Source organism: Sitophilus oryzae, unplaced genomic scaffold, assembly GCF_002938485.1.
Source record: "Sitophilus oryzae breed Bouriz unplaced genomic scaffold, Soryzae_2.0 scaffold_1241_pilon_pilon, whole genome shotgun sequence".
In the NCBI taxonomy this organism is placed as follows: Eukaryota; Metazoa; Arthropoda; class Insecta; order Coleoptera; family Curculionidae; genus Sitophilus; species Sitophilus oryzae.
Genome location: NW_022145884.1, coordinates 1694197 through 1717339, shown reverse-complemented (window position 1 = coordinate 1717339; position 23143 = coordinate 1694197). Strand labels below are relative to the sequence as shown.

Genomic DNA, 23143 nt, shown 5'->3' with positions numbered 1-23143 from the left:
TTTAGCCTAGACGCTGAGATGCAATTTTTAGTTGATTATTTAGTTGCAAAAGTGAAAACAATGTGGTCTTATGGAGCTGATCATTTGATGGCATATGTGCGCAGCTTTATAAGAATATATATTGTTTTTACTTCTGCAACTAAATAATCGGCCAACTCGAACTTGTCATCGACACATGTCAACGCTTAGTCTTGTTAATCCTAAAAAGATATTTATGCAAATAATCTATACACGAGACGCATAATTGTCAGGTAAAAGGTTATGTGTAGACAGCCCTTTAGAGCTATTATATTTTTTACATAAATTATTTGGATTGTTTGTTCATTTTATTATCATGCATAATTTTGTTTCAGGAATGTTGTTTACAATTTGACATTTTCCAACCTCAATGAACAACAGAGGCTCATCTGGTTTTCTAACGAACACGATGCAAAGATGTGCGTCATGAAAGGAAAGGACGAGGTAACGTATATTTTTATTTTATTTTAACAGAATAATATTACTTTTTATTAGTATATTTCGTTTATTTATTATTAGTTTTAAATATTTTTGTGTTCTTTAATTTTATCAACAATCAAAATGATATTTTGTTTAAAAATCTTAATAATAAAACCCTTGAATAAAAAGATTAAGGAAGGAGCATAATGAAAAACTTATTTTTGACTTAACCAAAACATAACCAAATTATTTTTGACTTAAAAAAGCGAAAATGGAATGAAAAATATATATAATTAGTTAAATCTAAGTAAATTTCACATTTGATGGGTGTACATTGTTCCGTATCCATTTGTACCCTGTGTACCCATTTTGGTGTGTTTTATGGGATTTCTCGTTTATGAATAAAGACACAAAGATACGGTTTTCACATCACTATACTACTTTTTTATGAAACTAAAGATGCTACACACAGATTTGTCCTAGCCCTCTTAGTTCCTGAAATACAGGGCGAATGTGACTGAAGTGCATTTTCTGATTGTCAGGTTTTTCTTTCAGTCAATTTCAGTTATTTTTTTATAGAATTCACAATAATGTCATTATTAATTCAATTTCTGACACAGTGTCTTTCTAGACTTATTACCCCTAAACAAAACTATTGGTAGAATAAATAATTAATAACATAAAATGAACTCAGAAAAGCGCCACAAATCTGCAAAATTTCAAATCAAACTTAAATGTGTCAAATAAAACGTCAATGAGGGTTCATGATGTGGTTCATGATGTCGATGTAGGTTCTACTGCTTGAATAAAGGCTGGATACATGGCTAGCATTGGAGTATAATGCTAGCCATGTATTCAGCATGCATCAGCATTATACTACTCCCTCCTTAATTTTTATTAGAAGAATAAAACATTTCAGTTCAGACAGTTTTGCCAAATTAATTAATTGTAAATAATAATACCGTTTATTTTTGCATTGGTGAAATAAAAATTTATTCTCAAATGCATGACAAAAAATGACTTATCTGACATATATGGGGTGATTCACGTTTATGGAGAACCGGTGGTAGATTTTTTATTTAAAAATTGGATTTTTACATAAAGGCTCCATCTTTCTAAAATACTTTCAGCATTACAGTGTTGCCGCATCATTGGAAAAGTGGTAGCATCTTTCTTATTTTAAATAGAACACCCAGTATATTATTACACTTTTGGAAACTACTTTCATATCTCATAATTTTTATATTATACTAACATATACCTATCTTTAATAGTTTTTAAGATAAAAAATAAAACATGTGTAAAATTGACAAAAACATGATCGTGAATAAGCATTGGTAAAATCATGAATTAACCATTTTTAAAGTTGAAATTTGGGTTATATGTTAACGAAAGTCGATATATTCGATCTGTCTAAATAAATCAATTGCATATTACACAGATAGGGCAAAAATAATATTTATTTCCGTTTCTTATAGAATTACACAAATCTTTGTTATTTTAAATTCAACTTATAAATATTGTTCAAAAAATTAAAAGACTAATAAAATTTATCATGTTCCTATACCTAAACCTTCCGGTTTCTTAAGTAGAGCTATTTAAAAATTAATAATTCTATTATTATAGTTTCATTTCAAGAATGTCGTTACTATGACAATTTTAGAAATTTAGCACGTAAACTCTAATTGATACTTATAAAGTTTGAATATTTGTCATGACCATGAGTTTTTCTAAACAAAACAATTTTAATAGAATTATCTTTTAAATGGCTTCACTGAAGAAACCAGAAGGTTTAGGAATCGTAACATGATATATCGTTGAAAAGCAATTTTATTTGAGTTTTGATTTTTTAAATAATATTCATAGAGTTAAATTTAAAATAACACAGATTGACTAATTTTATAACAAATGGAAATAATTATTTTTTCTGACCTTCCTGTTTGATATCCATTCAGTTGATTTAGATAGATTAGATATGCTGACTTATAAATATAACCAAACCAAATTTAAGCTTTCAATATGCCGAATTTATGATTTAACCAATGCTTGTTCAATATAATGTTTTTGCCAATTTTACACATGTTTTATTTTTTATATCGAAAACTATCAGAGATAGGTATAGGTTAGTATAATATAAAAATTATGAGATATCAAAGTAGTTTTCAAAAATGAATAATATACCGGGTATTCCATTTAAACTTAAGAAGGTGTTACCACTTTTAGTATGAAGCGGCAAATAATTTAACGCTGAAAATAATTTAGACAGATGCAGAAGTTGCCTTTATGCAAAAATCCAAATTTTCAAAAAAATCCTCTCACCGGTTCTCCATAAACGTCTAACGTACCATCGCCGTGAATCACCCTGTATACAGGGTGTCCCAGAAATAAGTGCAAGTATTTTAACTGGTAGTGTAGTTCAACCCCAGAAACACGCCTAGGAGGTATTTTTCGCGAAAAATTTTTTTTTGAAAACTCGAAATTTTTTGAAAAATTTTTTTGGATTTTTTTTTTAGTTTTTAGTTAAAAAACATAATTTCTTGATAATATGGTAACATAGGTATTAGGTTAAATTTACGAGAAAGAAAATCCAGAAAAGATCCAGTGGTTCTCAAAATTTTAGCAAAAAATATTTTTTTTTTGGAAATTTTCAAAATAAAATAACTCCGTTATTTTGGACTTATTTGAAAAACGATAAAGACAAAATATGTTTCTTTTATCGAGATCTACCATCCCTTAAAATACTTGCACTTATTTCTGGGACACCCTGTATATATAAATTACCTCGAAAACCTATAGACCGATAAAAATGATCACCCCTACATAATACTGAATTCTTGTTAAAAATAACCGTTATGAAGGATCTTGACGTATACATAATCCCGTCCATAACTAACGGTCAAGGGTCTTAAGTTTATAAAGCACCGCAGACGCAATTATGACGATACTTTTCTTTATTTTGCAGGAGAACTGTCAAAATTACATCCGTATAATGGCCAAGTCCGCCCAGGGCCGTTTGTTACTGTGCGGTACCAACGCTTTCAAGCCTATCTGCCGGGAGTATAACGTCCTCAACAAGAATTACACCGTCGAAAAGGAGAAACACGGTCAAGCGGTGTGCCCCTATGATCCGCATCATAACTCGACGGCAATTTATGTGGGTAAGTGGCCGGGAAATGTTGCTTCACGAGCTTGGAGGTTTATTAATGTTCCATATTTTTTCCACTTTAATTTAGAGGTCATATATAAATGGCAAATATTAAGTATATTCAGTATATTTGAAGAGCACTCGGGAAAAACGATGAAAGTACCGGGTGTCCCACTAAGAATAGCTCTCGGCTGTATCTCGGAAAGTATTGGCCGTAGGGTTTAGGGAAAAAAATATTTGTAACTAAAGGGGGTATGAGAAATTGCTGGAAATTACTTTAAAGTTTGTAGAACGACCGCTAGGGGACGCAACTGCAACAAAAAATATGAAAATGGAGTTTTTACACAATTTTGCCTAGATAAGGTGTACTATAAGTAATAGCTTCACAATCTTCAGTAAATTTGAATATTTTTTGTTAGAGTCATTTTCCCCTATCTACCAAAATAAAGTGGTGGGGGAAGGTTAGATCTGTTTTTATTTAAATATTAATAACTCTGGACTGGATGATCGGAATCCAACAAGCGAGGGCTCGTTTAAAAGAGCGTTGCTTACTCTATATTGTACCATATAAACAATAATAATAAGCTTGTGAACGTAGACGCTAGGGGCGTTGTCTTACAATTTAACAAAGCATTGCGCGTTTTTCAAAATTAAATGCATAGTATATGTAATTTTAGCTGATAGTAAAGAGTAGTAAAAGTTTAAAAAGTCAGCGAAAACCGCATCTTGATATCTTCTTTCAAACCGAAGATATTAGCAAAATTATAATAAATACCAAAAAATAAGCCCTTAATTACCTACCTTATTTTTACAACACGGTATCAGTAGCCCTCTTAATTATGCCCATTCTAACAAAAAATAAGACAGAAACAGTTAGTTTATTTTAAAATCGACGAAATACCAGAATACCATAATAGCAGAGGTATTAATATCTAATAATTAAGATATTAATAACAGTGAACAAGAAACGATGATTCAGTGAAGTCATGGTAAGGCTTTGGAAAAAAGTTGCTTTTGACGTAATAGTATAAACGTCAAATTGTTATTAGATCAACATTTTGATAGTCTTATCAGCGTTTTTTATCTTTTAATTGCTTTTTCAAAATGCTTTTATTATTTGAAATAGTTGAAGTTGTTGGCATTTTGAAAAAGCAGTAAAAGATAAAAGCGCTGATAAGTTGATCTAATAACAATTTAACGTTTATACTATTACGTCAAAAGCAACTTTTTTCCAAAGCCTACCATGACTTCACTGAATCATCGTTTCTTGTTCACTGTTATTAATATCTTAATTATTAGATATTAATACCTCTGGTATTATAGTATTCTGGTATTTCATCGATTTTAAAATAAACTAACTGTTTCTATCTTATTTTTTGTTAGAATGCACATAATCAAGAGGGCTACTGATACCGTGTTGTAAAAATAAGATAATTAATGGCTTATTTTTTGTATTTATTATAATTTTGCCAATATCTTCGGTTTAAAAGAAGATATGAAGATGCGGTTTTTGCTGACTTTTTTAGCTTTTACTACTCTTTACTATCAGCTAAAATTACATATACTATTGCATTTAATTTTTTTGAAAAAACGCGCAATGTTTGTTAAGTTGGAAGACAACGCTCCCTAGCGTCTACGTTCAAAAGCTTTTTATTATTGTTTATATAGTACAATATAGAGTAAGAAACGCTCTTTTAAACGAGCCCTCGCTTGTTGAATTCCGATCATCCAGTCCAGAGTTATTAATATTTACATAAAGACAGACCTAACCTTCCCCCATCACTTTATTTTGGTAGATAGGGGAAAATGGCTTTAACAAAAATATTCAAAATTTACTGAAGATTATGAAGCTATTACTTATAGTACACCTTATCTAGGCAAAATTGTGTAAAAACTCCATTTTCTTATTTTTTATTGCAGTTGCGCCCCCTAGCGGTCGTTTTACAAACTTGAAAATAATTTGCAGCAAATTTCCATCGCCCCTTTAGTTATAAATATTTTTTTCCGCAGCCCCTGCGGCTAATACTTTCCGAGATACAGCCGAGAGCTATTTTTATTGGGACACCCTGTACATTTTTTGCTAATCTGATTTTAATGCATAATAATTTTTCATCTTAAAAAGCTACACCTTTTAATACCTAAGTAAACTTTCGACATGGTGGTCCGAATTGTATTCGGGAAACTTCGGCAGCATATTGTGCAGATAAAAATTAGTAAAAAAGTTCGTATTAATGTATGTCCTAAAATGCTTCATTTCGGAGATACGGTATACAGGGTATAGAATTTTCATTTTTATTTACTTTTTTAATTAATTTCTGAATTTACGTCAATATTTGGATAAAAATTGCTATCTGGGTGTTTTTTTTGACATGATAAATTTGATTTCAACGTTAATATGACTCCTACTTGTAGGGGGCGCCACCTACATGTTTTTAACTGATTTGAAGAGTACATTTCCGTGATTTTCTGCGTAAAAAAATGTCGCCTTGTAAAATCGGCTTATGAGGCTAAAGCACCGCGTTTTTTTCAAGCATAATTGGAATGGAAATAGTCAATGGAGTCATGAAACTTTTTACGTGAAGTGGAAGGGAAATGTTTTTTTCTCACTAGTGTAATACGGGTACAGAGAAAATTTATTACCGCAGCCCGACTATACTTAACAAGCCGTGAACAACCATTTGGCAACGCCGCTACCGGCAAGAGATTCAGATCTGTTTCTAGCGAGCGCGAATGCACGACAGACGGACTACCGTGGCGCGTATTTATGGGAATTAATTGGGTTTTGAATTTACCCTCAAGGAAACTAAAAAATAATGCTTAAATTGCTCACTTCGATCTTGCATTTCTTTGGTTCTTCCAGCAGGAATTTTTCGGGCAACAGGGACTGTTTTTGACGAGTAATGTGGCAAATTTGAAAAGATACTAGGCACTGTATTTAACTTTAGTCTAGTTTTAGTAGGTACCTTTTGCATTGATCCATCTGGCGAGCAATAATCCTCGTGCCTAATAATGTCACTTTCTACAAAATGCTTAGCACAAACTACAGAATATTTTGAGGGTAACCATGCCTCCCTAGGAATATTCCGAAGCCATTGGGTTTTAAGGTTTTCATCCTTTGGAAAGGTCAAAACAGATATCGCTGGTTCTCCTGCATCAAGACAAGTTTTATAATTGGATTTGCACCCAGGCACACAACAAGGATTTGGCCATTGCCTGGAAACTTATATGGTGAAATTTGATAAAAATAATTTGGTACTCACTAAAAACACATGGTATGTCGCTAGTGGTGGGAAGAATTTTTTTTAGAGGTTACTAGTTATTTGGTTGCCTGTGATAATACATGGCAGGGTGTTTCTAATTAATCTAAAAATAAAAATTTTAGAAACTTTTTTTTTTTTTTTTTTTAAGTATATTTATTTTTCTCGGCAGCCGTTTGATGAACAAGAGAAAAAACTCAAAGAGATCCAATTTTATTGAAAGGATGGCCAGTCAAAGAAAAATATAATTTTCTTTTAAAAAACGGTAGTGTACCATTTATGTTGAGCAAAATATCGATTTTTAAAATTTTTAACACCCTGTAGATCAGAAGGAAATTACTTTAAGACCTAATGGTTATACCATTATGATCGAAAGAGTCTGGGAAAGGTCAGTTGGCTATGAAGTAAGGTCACTGTATCATTTTATATATGGAATTATATGGAAAATGTCATCGATGTTCATTTTCAAACCAACTGGACCTAATTTTCGATCATGCGAGATTTCTCAAAATTGTTTTCAATTGAAATTAATTAATATAGAAATATATACCTCCTCCTTCTACTGCAATGGGTATAATATATTCCCTTGGAGATTTCTTGATGGGATCGCCTGTAGAGGTCGTCGTTTCCGAATCAGATTCTTGAGTGGATTGTCTTGACAGACTATTTGACCTACAGAATTTCAAAAATGTATTTAGTTAAACAGTGTTAGAATTTTTTTTTCTTCATTTCCATTCTTTTTTTTCTTCAAAAGCTGCAAATTTGAAAACTAAAGTATCTAATAATATTTCAGTGTTCAAATTTTTTATTTGAGTATTTGAGTTGCTCTAAACAGCTCAAACAATACAAAAACCAAATGTATATGACAATAAAAATATTGTTATCCAATTTTATATAATAAATAATAATTTTTTTTTATATTCTTTTCTTTGACCTCTCAATATATATTTTATTTAATTTTTCTGATCAGAATGAAAATGATAAAATTGTAATAAGTAAACAATCTACGTTCAAGTAATAAATTTTGATAAAGACCCTACCAGGTCGAAACGTCAATGAAATTTTTAATATAAAAAAAACCGTTTTTCTCATTTTTACCTGACCTAAAGCCAAGAAAAAATTAAATAAAATAATAAATAATAATATTATATAAGGATTCTTGCCACTTAACTGCTGATATAGAAATTTAATTCTACGCTGTTTTTGTCATAATGTGGATCAACCTGCTCTCAGTACCGGTTTCGGAGCCCTACTGCATCATCAGGTGAGCTTGGGCAGATCCACAAAATGACAACCACAGCGCAGAGATAGTTAATTCCGACTTGTCGGAAAGTGTCGGTTAGATATTAAAGATAGTTGCGCCTCGGTGATACGAAAGTACTACCATTGCACGCAGGCCGCTATCTCCCGTTCGGGACTTAATATCTAACCCACACTTTCTGACAAGTCGGAATTAACTATCTATGCGCTGTGGTTGTCATTTTGTGGATCTGCCCAAGCTCACCTGATGGAGTAGGGCTCCGAAACCGGTAGTGAGAGCAGATTGATCCACATTATGACAAACACAGTGTAGAATTAAATTTCTATATCAGCAGTTAAGTGGCAAGAATCCTTATATAATTTTATTATATACCTATGTTTTTATAAATAATAATTATTGTTCATTTAAATTGAAGAAAAAAAAATTGGTTTTATGCAACAGACTGGAATTACAGTAACATTGTGAATCTGTGAATCTCAGAAAAAGGTATCAAAAATTGTTACTTATACAACATGCGATTGATTTCAGACAAGAGAACTGAAATACCATACGATCGAAAAAAAAACGGTGTCAAAGACGGCTGGGAAACGACAATCGATGATAATTTTGGCGAGGTCGAGCCTTAGATGCCATTACTTGGTCCATACTCTTCTTTATTTGTTAATGGAGCTTACTGCCAGAGAATAACCTCTAGAGACTGACCTCGCCAAAACGATCATCGATTGTCATTCCACAGCCGTCTTTGACGCCGTTTTTTTTTTCGATCATACGGTACAATGAAATAATTTTTCGCGTAATCAATTAAGACAGACATCTGGTTAATAGTAAAATCTACTAAACTAAAAAGTTTAATTTATACATTGTAATAAGATTTAGATTTGTTTGGTAAAATTACTAGATATATTTAGATTACCATTTAACATTTATACTTTGTGTGTTTCTGTTATATTTTACCTTTGAGAAATATTTGATCTTTGAGCCTGGAAAGGTCTGGATATCGGAGGTTTTGCAGGAGGAGACTGTACCGATTCCTTATTTTCTTCCTTCTTCTCAAACGCGATTGGTATAATTCGTTCCTTGGAAGATCTGGTATCTTGATTTTCGTTCGCTCTGAAAAAATACATGTTTTATTCAAAAATCATATAAAATAGACATGATTTGAGGGAGAAATGTATACCTAAAATCGATAGTAGGTGTGGGAGATCCTACAGGAACGACAACCTCGCTTTTTACTTGAGGTGGAGCTTCGACGTTGTGAGAAGATTCAGTACGGAATTCCATTTGAGCGGGTTTGGGAGATGGATAGTTTAGTTGAATTTGAGCTTTTGTTGTTTTTCTGTAAAAGAAAAAACAGAATTTTATGAGTACCTATAGACTACTGTCGAATTGAAACAAACACCTGTAATTTCATGTAAAAAATCTATTAAAATAGCATATAATTTGTAATTTTGATTCAGAGGACTAAAAATTCAAATAAAATATGTTAAAAAATACAAACCTTCTAGGTAAGGTAGCGCTTTTTAGTGTAATCTCTGCATTACTGACTTGTGGCTCGTCTATACTGGGTGGAGTAGGTTCTTCTTTCACCTTAAACAAAATAAATAACAATAAATTTAAAAGAAATATTTTAAAACTCTCTCTTTACGTACCTGTTTAGCTTCAGTGGTAACTAATTTATTTTCATAACACGGTCTGATAAAAGGCTTCGGACTGACGTTTTGAATGGGTGGACTTAGAGGAGCAACAGTTCCGATATTTCCAGACGCCGATCTACCACTGGCCTAAGAACAAACAAATATTTAGCTATTTGTCGTTATAGAATATGTCCATGAGCATTAAAATAAGTAGAATAACGATTGAGGTGATTTTAGTGTTTGAGCACAGAATAACCTTAGCTATACAAAAGCGACAGTATTTTGCGACAGTAGTTTTGTAGTGTGTCCTGAATTTTTTGACCTTCATGCATAGATAAAGGAAATAAATTCAGATTGGAAAGCCCGTCAAAATATATAAAGTCAGAATCTTCAAAAAATACAAAATCTTTCAAAATTTAAACCGCCCTCATTGAAAAAATACCGAAAAGTGCTTAAAGCGTACATTATCAAAGTAATTATTGCTATCTTGTGAGTTTAATTTAAAGTTTACTTACTCAAATCCGTGATAATTGTGAAAAAGTGGCATTAAAAACTAAAAAACTGTGTTGTGAACTGTGAACTGCAAAAACCATCGTGAATCGTGGCATAACATCGGTTTCCAATGTTCATAGGTATTTTACATACATGTCCTTATATAAAATAAAGTTTTTTGTATGCAACACACTGTATTTTATTTATAAAATTAAAAGAAAATAATAATAAATTTGAATAAATAATATTTGGCGACATAATTCCGGAAAAAGCCGAATTGACCCGAAATCCTCAAAAGGTTTGGGTCGCGACCGTTGCAAGAATAGCGCCAAATAGTGTTAACATTGTTCTTATGGGCAATTTCCCATCTAAACTTGTTTCATTTACTAATGCCTTCATGTCGCGTATTTTGGCAATTAAACTCGCATAATGAAAGATAAAAAAGTGCCTGATAATATTGTGAAATACCAGACATACTAACACCAGGAGGCACTAGACAAGAAGATCTTGTTGAATAATAATGGGCCTTAGCCTTTTAAAGAAATAAAAAAAATATTTTGTATACTTAGTAGTTAAAAATGCTTGGAAGACGTCGATGTCTCCATACTTTGCTCCATACCTTCTGGGAAGAGGAGAATTATGAAGTTGTGCGTTTAGATGTAAAAAATCATATATTCTCCTGGAGAATGTCTACGGAGAATTTCTCCATAAGAATTTATAGTTTATTTTGTGTTCAATGTTACTTTGTATTTCGTAGAAAATACACTTTTGTTGAAAAAAAATTGTCTTTTTTTCTGATGTTGTTTAACTTATACAAATATAATATCACTTCATACTTCTATGATAAGAATTTGGCTTGATTTTTGTTTAAAGTCTAAATTGTTTATGTTTTACTATATTTTTGTAGGTAGTTTTAACGTAGTTTTGTGTAGTTTTTGAAGGTAGTTTTAAAATTTTAAAACGTAGTTAATAACAAAAACTACGCGTAGTCTTTGGCGTAGTTTTGCTTCATAAACTACTTAACAACCCTGCCTAAGAAGCATAATGGGAAGACCAGAGAGAGAAACTAATAACTAAAGTGAGAGGGCTTGTGGAATGGGGCATTTCGTAGATAAGTTTATTTTGTCACCGCGCTTCCCAGACGCGCATAGCGTTTAGGCGGTCAAAAGGAAGTTTTCAACTTTGCAAGTTAAACATTTGACAGGATTAATTAGATTGCCAGTAGCTTTTTTCTATTTCTTAGCTCTAGAAGGAGATATCTAAAATCTGTTGATAATCGGAGTAATAAATTGTTTTTTGACTGAATGTGCCTGTTCTTTTAGCTTGTCAGAAGAAGATTATTGTCATTATTGATTATTTCAGGTTCCACGTTATTCGGCGTTTTTGTAATTTTTTGTTTTGTGGTTGAGATCCAGACAAAACGTTTCCTTTAAAAGTTTTTAAGGTAATTATTTTAATATACCTAATAGTAATAGTAAGTGCACATAATAATCGTACATTGCTAATTTACATAAAAGCAACCTGTAGGATAAATCCGATTGTAAAAGTAAAACATCACATTCTTTTCTGATACCTATGGAACGACTAGCTATTATAGCTGGTATTATTACCAGTAATACAAATTATTTTCTTCAACTGATAGGTTCTTGTTATAGAATAAAGACTATCGAAAACATTGAATACCTACGGGATACCTACTGATACTCTGTGCGAGCTCCCAACCGTGCTTCCCTGTTCACTCCCAACCAAGTTAGATAAAAAGATATTGAAGATTGCAGCCTTGAGTTGGAGTATGGCAGGAGTACGGAGTTAAATAAATTCTTATGTTCCTACACAGTATTTTATTTATAGGTTTTAATGCTTTAAAGTCTAATAATAAATTTTCGTTGTCAAGAAAATAATCTAAAAAAACTACGAAGATTTCTTATTATAAACTTGAAAAATTAAGATTCGGTTCAAATATACAAATTTTAAATTTTTGGCGCCAGCATATAGGTATGAATGCAACCTACTATATCGATAATGCGCTCATAGTTTGGGTTAGACGCCAAAGGCCGCGCCACTAACACAGTCTTTAACGTTGATCGGTCTCACACAAAATTAACGTTGATCGGTCTCTCCCACTTTAATTATTAGTGTTCTCTCTGGGGAAGACTAGAAGAGACAGAATTAGAAACACAAATATCAGACAACAATGTGGAATACAGGACGTAGTAAAATGGGGTAGACAAAGAAAAAGACAACGGTTCGCACACGTAAAACGCCTGAAAGAAAACGGGCTACCACGCATAAATCTCGAAGAAAAACCCGTGGGTAATAGACAGCCGGAAAGACTTCCAAAAAGATGGAAAGACAGTTGGCAGTCCATCAACTCCTACAGAGACAAACTTAAAACTAACAGATCGACTAGATCTCAAATAAGTAGAAGAAAAAGAATAAGAAATTCGCTTGTACGTTGAAAAATATAGAATTTTATGAAAAAAGTTTTAAAATACACTGAGAAAAATGATTTGGTTTATTGAGGTTTTAATTTAAAATCCGTCTTTAATCAAAATTACATATAGCATAAAAATATGACAAATTCACTTAAAATTTGGTAGCCGAAAAAAAATCGCCCATATCGTTTCAGTATGGTTTAGTAAGTAATTCTGTGAGATTTTAGTAAAATATCACTGTTATAAATTTTCAATTCGTTGTCGTTATTCTACTTATGTTGTAATGCCGATGAACCCTGACGATGATAAATGAAAAACGACACATTATTAATAACGAGACACAAGAAAAAAGAGAGAAAAAGTTATTTACTCCAAATGGTACTGGGGGTTTCCGCATCATACACGGTCTAGATTTACTCTTTCTAGTACCCTCCTTATCTAACGCGCTCGATATGATACTAACTGCATTTTTCACCTTCTCTTTTCTGTCGTCGTGTTCAGTCTTCGCGTCTTGCCTGCTGGCTTCGGGCTCCGCCTTGGTAGGTTCTGAAAATAAAGTACTATTAGTCATAATAATTAATAAAGTCAGTAATAACCAAACGCCAACGGAAAATTGGACAATATTAGTAACAATCCTATAAAATTTATTCCATTGCTATTCGTTTTTAAGATAAAAAATAAAAACATTATTATTCCGGAATCTTTTTATTGCAATATGTCCCTAATGGTCGACTTTTGATACAAAGTCTTTATATAACAAAGTATTTTTTGGGTTCCGTAGCCAAAGGGTAAAAACGGGAACCCTATTACTAAGACTTCACTGTCCGTCCGTCCATCTGTCACAAAGGTCTATCTTATGAACCGTTATAGCTAGACAGTTGAATTTTTTACAGATAATGTATCTATGTTGCCGCTATAAGAACAAATACTAAAAACAGAATTAAATAAATGTTTATAAATAAAAAAGTACTTTTAATAAACATTATCTTTTAAGTAAGAATTTTATATAGAATCTTTCAAATCCTCGGTGGCCGCTTGGTTAAAGCGTTAGGACTTTACGCTGGTATATTAACTAATATAGTGTAGTTTTAGTGGTTTTATAAATTAGTGAAGTCTAGTATCGTATGTTTAAACACAAGGATAAATTAGTGTAGTGTAGTATCGTGTGTTTAAACACAAGGATCAACGGAATTTGTAAAAATGCCAACAGAACTGGAATAAAGCTTAAATATTTTAGAAGTTAATCAATTTCTAACCTGGTATTTCAGGTTTTCCACCAATTTTACTCTTCACTTCCGCTTTCTTTGCGTCCTGCCCTTTAGTGGCTTCTTTTTCTACCGTTTGTTCTTCTTCGGACTTCTGTTTGTCGATCAGCGTCTTCTTGGGAGCTGCAGAAGTCTTAACTTTTGGCGGAACTATCGAAGTAAGACTGGCTTTACGTTCGAATTCCTTCTTGAAACCGTCCACTGAAACACCTAAAATATCAAAGAGTGGATGTTTTAAAAATGGATAATAATTAATTGTGTTAGATTTGGAAAAATATTTTTAGGTGGTTAAAAATATACTGATTGTTAAAACCTCAGAACTATTAAATAAATGAACGCACAGGGTTAGTCACCTGTACAACACCCTGTACATCTGAAAAATGTGCTGTAATTAAATTTACAACAATTTACTTTACAAAATACCCAAGTTACGATTTATTGTTAGAAAAAATGCTTAAAAATTACCCACAAAAAATTTAATAAATTCGTTTAATGATAGACCAATCTACATAATTTTGTTTTTACTTATAAAACTACAATACGATCGAGAAAAAAAACGGCGTCAGAGTTCGCTTGATTTATAGTTATTACTTAAACAAATAATCAAGGTATATGCGATGCCAATTAAACTTTTAGTTGCGTAATAGAGGCCGCGATTTTTAAATTCATTGTTGCCAACCATGGACATATTCGGCGCTGGACTGACTAACTGGATTTAAATTTCCCGCTGGGGATTAAGGTGGTAGCTCTGCTGTAAAACATGTCAAGTTGCCGCATTTATTTATTTATTTCCTGACATAGTCATTCGTTTTGACACTTTAATTTTGTATTACGAGTTTTTGGTTTAAATGAATTGTTTTGTGATACTTTAAGCTTAAAAAATTTTACTAGCAGACCTTGCAGTCGAACATTGTACATTTTAGAACCTCTTTTAGTGCGAAGTGTACAAAATAGCTTAATAGGCGTTGCAAAAAACTCATCGCAACCTTATATTTTGAACGGGAAAGCGGTAGTAATGGCCCTTTATGTCCCTTAAGTGCTGTTAAGGAGGTGAGTTTTGTTGATGTAAATAATAACTGTTTATATATATTTATAACTAATTTATTTTTGTTCGCTAAAATATTTTGATTAAAAGAAAATATGTAAAATTGGGCAACGCTGTGCTTGTCACGCTTAATAACGCCACTAAAAGTTAAATTGGTATGAACTGTATGTATATCTCTGTGTAACTTATAAAATCTTTTATGTTAAAAATGCTGAAAGGCCTATTATGAAAACTAAAACCAGAATGAAAAATAAGTAGAAAATATGAAAGTGATTAGCATCATTTAGAGATAGCAAAGCAACATTTTTTTGGCAGAGCATTAAGTAATTTGGATTTATAGATTCATATAATGCCGCAACCGCACATGCGGCATTTGGCGATCTCCGATCGGGGCTTCGCCGATTTCCTATGTGTGTGGATGGGGAAGTTGGAGTTCGGCGACTCGATCGGCGAAGAGAACGAGCGCTCGTCTCTATGTCGTTGCTATCAGAGCCCGCATGTGTGGATGGAAAGGCGAAGTCCGATCACGAGCGCTTGGTAGTTGACGAGCGCTCGGAGTTCGCTAAATGCCTCATGTGCGGTTGCGGCTAGGGAATGCAATCTCGCACCAAAATCTTAATCCCGCAAACCCGCGGGATGAAAGTAATAAATCTCGCGGATCCGCAAAATTACGGGATTGTAAACAATAAATGCTCTTCTTTTCTCTCTCCGATTTTGGGATGCGGTTTGGAACAGGTTTTAGACGCATCTATTGTGATTAAGATGCTATGTGGTTTTCGAAAATATATTTAGCGAATTCTCGTATACAGGGTGTTTTATAATAGTGTACAAATTTGGTTAAGAATCTTCTTTACCGAAAATTTACAATTTTTAAAAAATCAAAATTTTAACTATGTACGACTAATCTGTATTGAAATTAGAAAAAAAACAATTTGGTGTTTTTTTTAATTTTTTTGTTTTAAGGAAAATACGACTTTTTTCGAAATATATGCATTTATAGTCATACATTTGGTCCTAAATGGTACAAAAGCATTGTACATTTTGCATAGGCCCACAATATATTGATATAGCGTGTATCTTAAACTATCTGTACAGAAATTTGGACCGATGTATAGAGGGTGTTCAAAAAATATATTTAATATTAAATAAACTTAAATGTTATTATAATTTATCTACTTATTTTATAAATAAAAAGATTATTCTGATGTTGAAGTTTGGTTTTAACTTGTGTTAGTTATCGGCTTTCAGATACACTCTATATCAATAATTTTTTGGCATATGCAGAATGTACAAAGCTTTTTGTACCATTTAGGACCATCGTATAAAAAACGTCGTATTTTCCTTAAAACAACTTGGTAAAAATTTCGATTTTTTAAAAATTGTAAATTTGCGGTAAAAAAGATTCTTAACCAAATTTTCACTCTTATAAAACACCGTGTATACGAGAATTTGATAAATATATTTTCATATTTTCGAAAACCACATAGTATCTTAATCACAATAGATGCATCTAAAACCTGGTCCAAACCGCATCCCAAAATCTTTTTTAGTTTAAGAGATATTCAACTTTAAATTTACCCTAAAATTTTGCTTGTCCCGATAATTATTATGTCCGGCAGTTTATTTGACGTAATTGTCCACAAGTACTAGTTAAACGCTTTTCTTCACTTAGGCACGCCAGAAAGAAATCTAACAATTAACCTGTTTGTTTCACTTATTTCTAATGGCCAAGCCGTAAGGGGAATCCCCTGGTGTCGATCCCGCAACTTTGATCCCGCGGAATCAGAGGGATCCTACATTTGTGGGATCCAGCATTTGCGAGATTGCATTCCCTAGTTGCGGCATAAGATGAAGTTCAGTTTCATTTTTTTTTTATTTTTCTCTAAAACTGAATAGAAATTTAGAAATAGATGAAAAAAATGTTACTAGAATAAATAACTTAAAATAAAAAAAAAATAAGCTGTGAACTAAACTTCAACTTGGGAATTTATTTATAAATCCTGTGTTTAAATTCATGAATGAAAAAATTATCGCTGGATGAATTAAAGCAATAAAAACACAGGTCTCTTCTCTACGTCACATACCTTGTTGTGTAACCATGCTGTCTATAAAATAAAAAAAAAAGGAAAGTCAAAAGAAAAGAACAATTTTCGACACATCCAAGATTAATAGTCTTATTTTTAAAATAAAATATAAAATGTTAGTTAAGTGTATATTGTATAATAGTCAATTATTGCTAAAAAACTTTTTTCTATACCTGGTATTAATATTTTCTTTGGCTTTTCTATTGGTGCTGGTTTGCTTTCTGTTGGACTGATCAAATTCTGGAATTTCTCCGCAGCTTCAAAAATTCTAGATTTTCTCCTTTCCACTGGCTTTTCCTCAGACTTCTGTTGCTTCAAAGCGGGTTTTTCTTCTTTGGGCGTGGCTGTTCCGTTTTCTTTAACTTCCTCTTGTTTCTTTTCAGGTTTTGTAGTTTCTTTCTCAGTTTCCTCTACTTTTGCTTTGGTCTCGTTTTCGTTTTTGTCCGTCAAAACTTTCTTCTTGACAATCTTTTTCTTTGCTGTAGGTTTTTCTTCGGTTTTCTTGGTAAGTTCTTGTTGTTCCTTGGGCGGGGTTGGTTTTTGGAGCTTATTCTCTTTATCAATGTTGTTCGCGATGTTTTCCTGACTGGGTATCTCGTTAATACCTGAATCAATAAAATCTATTGTTAATCATTTATTTACAGGGTTGGTAACTTATTGTTCTGCGAAAGCTACTAAAGTTTTGATAAGTGGATAATTAATATCAGAGATGAACATGTAAAAAACTAGCTTTTTGCGTGGAAAAAACATTTTACGAAAAGAAAAACAAAACAGTTTTTACGAATAAGTAAAGCCCCTTTAAAAACAAATTCTCTTAATATCTATAGAAAAATTTAATATATTTCATTGTTATTTTTGTTTTGTTTTGTTTAGAAATCAAAATTAACGTCAAATCAATTGAAATTATAGGTTGGGAACAAAGAGCAGTGTAATTTTATTACTCTTTTTTACATTTTTTACCTGTATTTTATATCAAAACGTAAAGAAACTTCAAGATATGAAAGACGCTTAAATACCCAACCCTGGTTAATATACTCTGTGTTTTTTTTTCTCAGTATTAAGGAAGAAGCATATCAAAAGTTTAAATTGACCGCGACGGGGTCCTCGAATGGTAGACTTAAATTCCGTTTATCAGTGCCGTTCTAATTTTATTCAAAACGTGTAAAAATATGATGTAGCGTAGACGCCCGGTAGACTCAATAATTTGTTGTTTTATTTTACGTTGTCAATAAATGTTCCTAGTTATTAAAATTGTTATAAAAATATACAAATCTAATAAAAATAGATAAGTTATATTAATTATTTATTAATACAAACATCCGATTCGCTACTGAAGCAGGTAAACCAAATTGACGAATCTAAATTCTTTGACATCTAATCTTTGACAAGTAGTAAATAAAAGCAAAAATGCAAGAAAAAATATATAATTAGTTAATTTTAACTGAATTTCATAAATGATCGGTTTACTACACGTATCTATATTATAGTCTGTCCAACGAGAAGATCCTTGACAGTGAGAGATGTTGCTGTCATTTTAATTTCAAAGTAGTTTATTTTATTTCACTAAGAAATAAGTTGGTACAACTGGAACGCATTGCAGGATATATTTAAAATTTGATTGACAAGATGACAAGTGATTACTTCAAAATATTGTGAAAAAAAACTGTATAAAACTGAAAAAATGTAATCGAGTTATTTTATTTAATAAAAACGGTATGTGTTAATACAAAACAAAGAAGAACAGACACTACATACCAAAAATATAAAAAAGAACTATTATTTACTTTAAAGCTTTATGAAACTACCCGCATTTTATGATTATATTTATCAATATAACATGTACAAATACAAATTTGTAATATTCACAGAATAAATAAAACAACATAGGTAAAATAAAACAAACTATTTTTATTAATAAGCACCTACCAAATTTTATACCTTAAAGGTTGATTAATTAACTTTAATCTTAATTTTAAACCAGTGCCTTTTGATATTATTTTCTGCAGTACTAAAATCCATTATTTACCTATATTGTGATGTCGATATTTTACAACTACTCCAATAAGTTTTTTAGTATGTGTTTAATTTGATCCTTCTACCATATACGGAGATGCACTTATCTACGTCGAAATGGTATACAAACTTTATCGATAGCAACTTCATTGGTGTAAAAGACTTTCTGTCTGGGCAGCGAGTATAAACCATAAACTGTGCAGTACAGTTAATTTCCTCGATTTTCCTCCACTTGACTTCAAAGACACAAAACACACACGTAATAATACGAATCAACATGCATCATCTCCCAAAACGCAGAATTTGACAAAGTTGACACAAAATTCTAACCTATAATTTGTAAGACTTTGACAAGCGTCCAAAATCTAAAGGCGAGTTCAAGGCGAGTTCATACGCATCGGCGTCCGTTTGTCGTTCATCGTTCCGTCATACCAATAAATTGAAATACGATCTGTCATTTTAAATAAACCAATAAAACTGGTTAAAAACAACAAGACACGACGCATGACGGATTTATATTTAAACCCATCCATAGATAACTTAAAAATTATTAGAAACTTTTTTTAGTAAAATAAATAGATTGGTATGGGACGTCATCTGCTTTTCTTCTGTCATCGTCTGTCGAAATCTTACCTGAGAAAAAAAACAGAGTATATATAGTCACTTACTAGCGAAAAGTTATTCCATTATTTCCCTCGATTTTTGACCGAAATCTACCGCACGCTACACAACCAACTATTTTAGTCTTTTTCAATAAACCACAATAGTGTCATTGTTAATTTAAGTTATGCTACAATTCCCTTCTAGATTTACTACCTTTAAACAACTATCAGTAGTAGAACAAATAATAAATAAAATAAGTAAAGACTGACAAATCCACAAAATGTCAAATCAAATTCAAATGTGTCAAATAAATCGTCAAACAGAACTGTCAAGGACCCTCACACTAGGGCCCTCTATCCGTCGACCATGAATGAATACATTGCTAGCATTATACTCCTTCTTTAATCATTTCTTTAATCTTTTTATTCAAAGTTTATAATAATATGATTTGAAATTCTTCTGATTTCGGAAGTCTCACAAAAGATCGATTGACAATTAAAAAAACATAAAAAGTGGATGATATGATTACTGTAGACTGAATAAGTTTAGCCAAATTTGAAAATAAAATCAAATATTATTCGAAATATATTTACCTTCCAGTGTTTTACTTCCCGCGATGGTTGATTGTGTCTTTTTAACCTTGGAAGCAGGTTGTTTCTTGTTCTCTTTCTCTTTGATTTCTTCCATGATTTCTTGACAAGCAGCTCCTTTAAGAGTACAAGAATTCATTGATAAAAATAATTCAAATAAAGAAATCAATAGTTGCAAAAATTATAATCACCGACAATTTGAAATTTAAAAAAACAGAAACAATTTATTATAACCTAAATTTTACCTTCCACAAGTGGCTCAACATCCATCTCTTTAGAAATCGTTTGTGTGAGAGATTTATTAAGAGGCAAGGCTTCTGACATGCTGGCATCATCTTCTTGAGGCTCGTTCTCATGAATTATTCCATGAACCTTAATAAATACAAAAAATAACACTTAAAACAGTTATACCGGGTGTTGCGTCGTCGAGGCGGGACATAGAAATCCCATGTAAATTTTAATGGGGTCAATTATTGGCTTCCCTAATTATTTTAGAGAATAATTATTCTATTAGGTTTATTGAAGAGCACCCACATTCAAAAGAATAACTTAGATATTTTTGATTAGCTCGTTTGCGAGTTATCGCCGATTTCTTTTAAATATTTCTCTGTGTCCTAATATTTGCCCATGAGCACCCAGTCAAGGTAAAAGATAACTGTCAAACGAAGTTGTCATTTCAGAAATTTATCTAATCTATTTAGTACTTTATTATTATTATTAAAACTCATACCTACATCGAAAATATTATACATGAATTACACTACCGAAGAAAAGTATTGATGATTAAATGGTATTATCAGGAAATAGTTATCAAAAGTTGTCGGACATGTTTGCTGCTCTGTATCCGATAGACCGATACCTGGAAACTCTACAATCGAAAGGAATATCCAGAGATTTGAGACCAAAGGTACCTTAGTAAATAACTGCAGATGTGAAGCAAGCCAGGAACAAAGAGAAGATGCAGAAATGATACCGACTTGGTATTAATTAGTAGTAAGTTTATTGTGCGTGGAAGACAACGATGGAAAGATCAGCACAAGAAAACTTGAGAATGAAATAGGAACAGATCACACTACAGCGTTTCGAATTTTGAAACGACATAAATACTATTCCTTCAAATATGAAAAGCACCCAGAGCTAAGAGATGGGGACGAAATACAGCGGCAGGCGTTTTGTTTTGATATTATGAAAAGAGCAAACACGGATAGGGAATTTTTAAAAATCATGTTTTACTGACGAATGGTCGTTTACCTTAAATAATGAACCCAATGTTCAAAATTATCGATATTGGAACAAAGAAAACCAACACAGGTTTGTCGATACAAGGACGCATTATCCACAGAAAGTAAATGTTTGGGCAGGGATATTCGGGCACTATATTATCGGGCCATTATTTCTTAATATGATGCCGCTAGGGAAAATCAGGAAGTTTAGTACCAAATGGATGGCTGCCCAGCACATAGTACCCTGGCTGTTCGAGAATATTTAGACAATAGTTTTAACGGAAACGTTATTGGCCTAAATCATACAGTAAATTGGCCAGCAAAGGTCTCCTGATATTTCGCCAAATGATTTCTTTCTCTGGGGCCATTTAAAAACAGGATATATATACAAGGATAAAATATACCCAAATCTAGACGAGTTAAAAATGCTATTTCTGCCGAATGCAATAAAATTTCAGTTTACCAACTAGAGAATGTAAGAGAATTTTATGATCGCCTGGGTTATTCTCTAGCAGTCGATGGAGGAATATTTGAACATCTTCTTAAATCCTAAGTTCTAACAATTTAATAATTACCTAAATTAATAAGTTATTGAATATTATAATAATACTATAATTAACCTTGTAATTGATTACTTTATTTTACTTTAATTCCTATTAATTTATGTTTATAAATACATTTTAGGATTTCGATGTAGGAATAGGTTTTCCATGAGTTTTCAATAATAATAATAAAGAGCCTAAATAGGTAGAATTTCTAAAATGACAACTTCATTTGACAGTTTACTTTTACCTTGACCGGTGCTCATAAGTAAATAAAGGGCCATAAGAAGGAAATATTTAAAAATCGGCGATAACTCATAAACGAGCTAATCAAAAATATCTAAAGTTATTCTTCTTTTGAATGTGGGTTTAGTGCTCTTCAATAAACCTAAATAGAATTATTCTCTAAAATAATTAGGGGAGTCAATAATTGACCCCAAAATTTACATGGGATTTCCTATGTTCCGTCCGACGATGCAACCCGGTATAGGACCTCCAATGTCAAGACAAAAATTATCACAGATTAACAAAGGCCTCTATGACGCCTTATTTTCCATGGTACGGTACTTACCGATATATCCGCCACAGTATTTTCTTTAATAATCTTATCCTTGCGTTTGTCCAAGTTCATTCTGTCGGTACTCAGGGTAGATTCCAGTTTCCTTTTTGGTTTACTTAGTGGAAACTCTTCATTGATTAGTTCCAATATTCTCCCTTGAAATATAAAAAATATGTTACTAAAACTCAATACAAAAATCAATAAAAACAATACCTTTCTGTTGTGGACAAGTTCATAAGACTACCGGCACTTTGAGATCTTGTTGGTATGGCACCCTCGCCTTTGACAGCTTCCTCTGCCACCTCACCTGTCACTACTAGTTTCTCGCTTTCTAGCTGAGGCGCAGGAGGCGCTAGTGACAGTAATAAATCTAATCTAACCTGGAAACAAAAGAAATGTCACTTGTTGCTTAAAAATACATCGAGTGATCAAGTGAAAACAACTTTCCCATGTTTATTGTTAAAATCGTATTTCTAAAGTACTCGTTTCGAACTTAAAAGATATTACTATGCCTAGAATGACGCTGCGTTTATGAGATTAAGCAATACGTAACTAGG

At 32.1% G+C, this 23143-nt stretch overlaps 2 protein-coding genes across 2 annotated transcripts in view; one reads left to right on the top strand and one right to left on the bottom strand.

Moving 5' to 3' along the window:
* Positions 1-353: 353 nt before the first annotated feature.
* Positions 354-5725, top strand: LOC115874188 (semaphorin-1A-like; the record flags this gene model as incomplete). Its single annotated transcript, XM_030889288.1, has 3 exons — positions 354-462; positions 3401-3596; positions 5706-5725. Coding segments are annotated over 3 exons (325 nt in total), but the record flags the coding sequence as incomplete, so codon positions are not given.
* Positions 5726-6386: 661 nt separating this feature from the next.
* Positions 6387-23143, bottom strand: part of LOC115874187 (titin-like) — an 18413-nt gene continuing 1656 nt past the window's right edge. The window contains exons 2-16 of the mRNA XM_030889287.1: positions 22800-22966; positions 22599-22740; positions 20508-20634; positions 20266-20379; positions 17230-17661; positions 17057-17077; positions 13919-14137; positions 13033-13208; positions 9751-9882; positions 9600-9688; positions 9279-9437; positions 9056-9211; positions 7391-7512; positions 6547-6731; positions 6387-6467 (exon numbers count right to left, since the gene is read on the bottom strand). Coding sequence (XP_030745147.1) covers positions 6387-6467; positions 6547-6731; positions 7391-7512; positions 9056-9211; positions 9279-9437; positions 9600-9688; positions 9751-9882; positions 13033-13208; positions 13919-14137; positions 17057-17077; positions 17230-17661; positions 20266-20379; positions 20508-20634; positions 22599-22740; positions 22800-22966 — 2322 coding nt within the window. The remainder of the gene's footprint in view (positions 6468-6546; positions 6732-7390; positions 7513-9055; positions 9212-9278; positions 9438-9599; positions 9689-9750; positions 9883-13032; positions 13209-13918; positions 14138-17056; positions 17078-17229; positions 17662-20265; positions 20380-20507; positions 20635-22598; positions 22741-22799; positions 22967-23143) is intronic.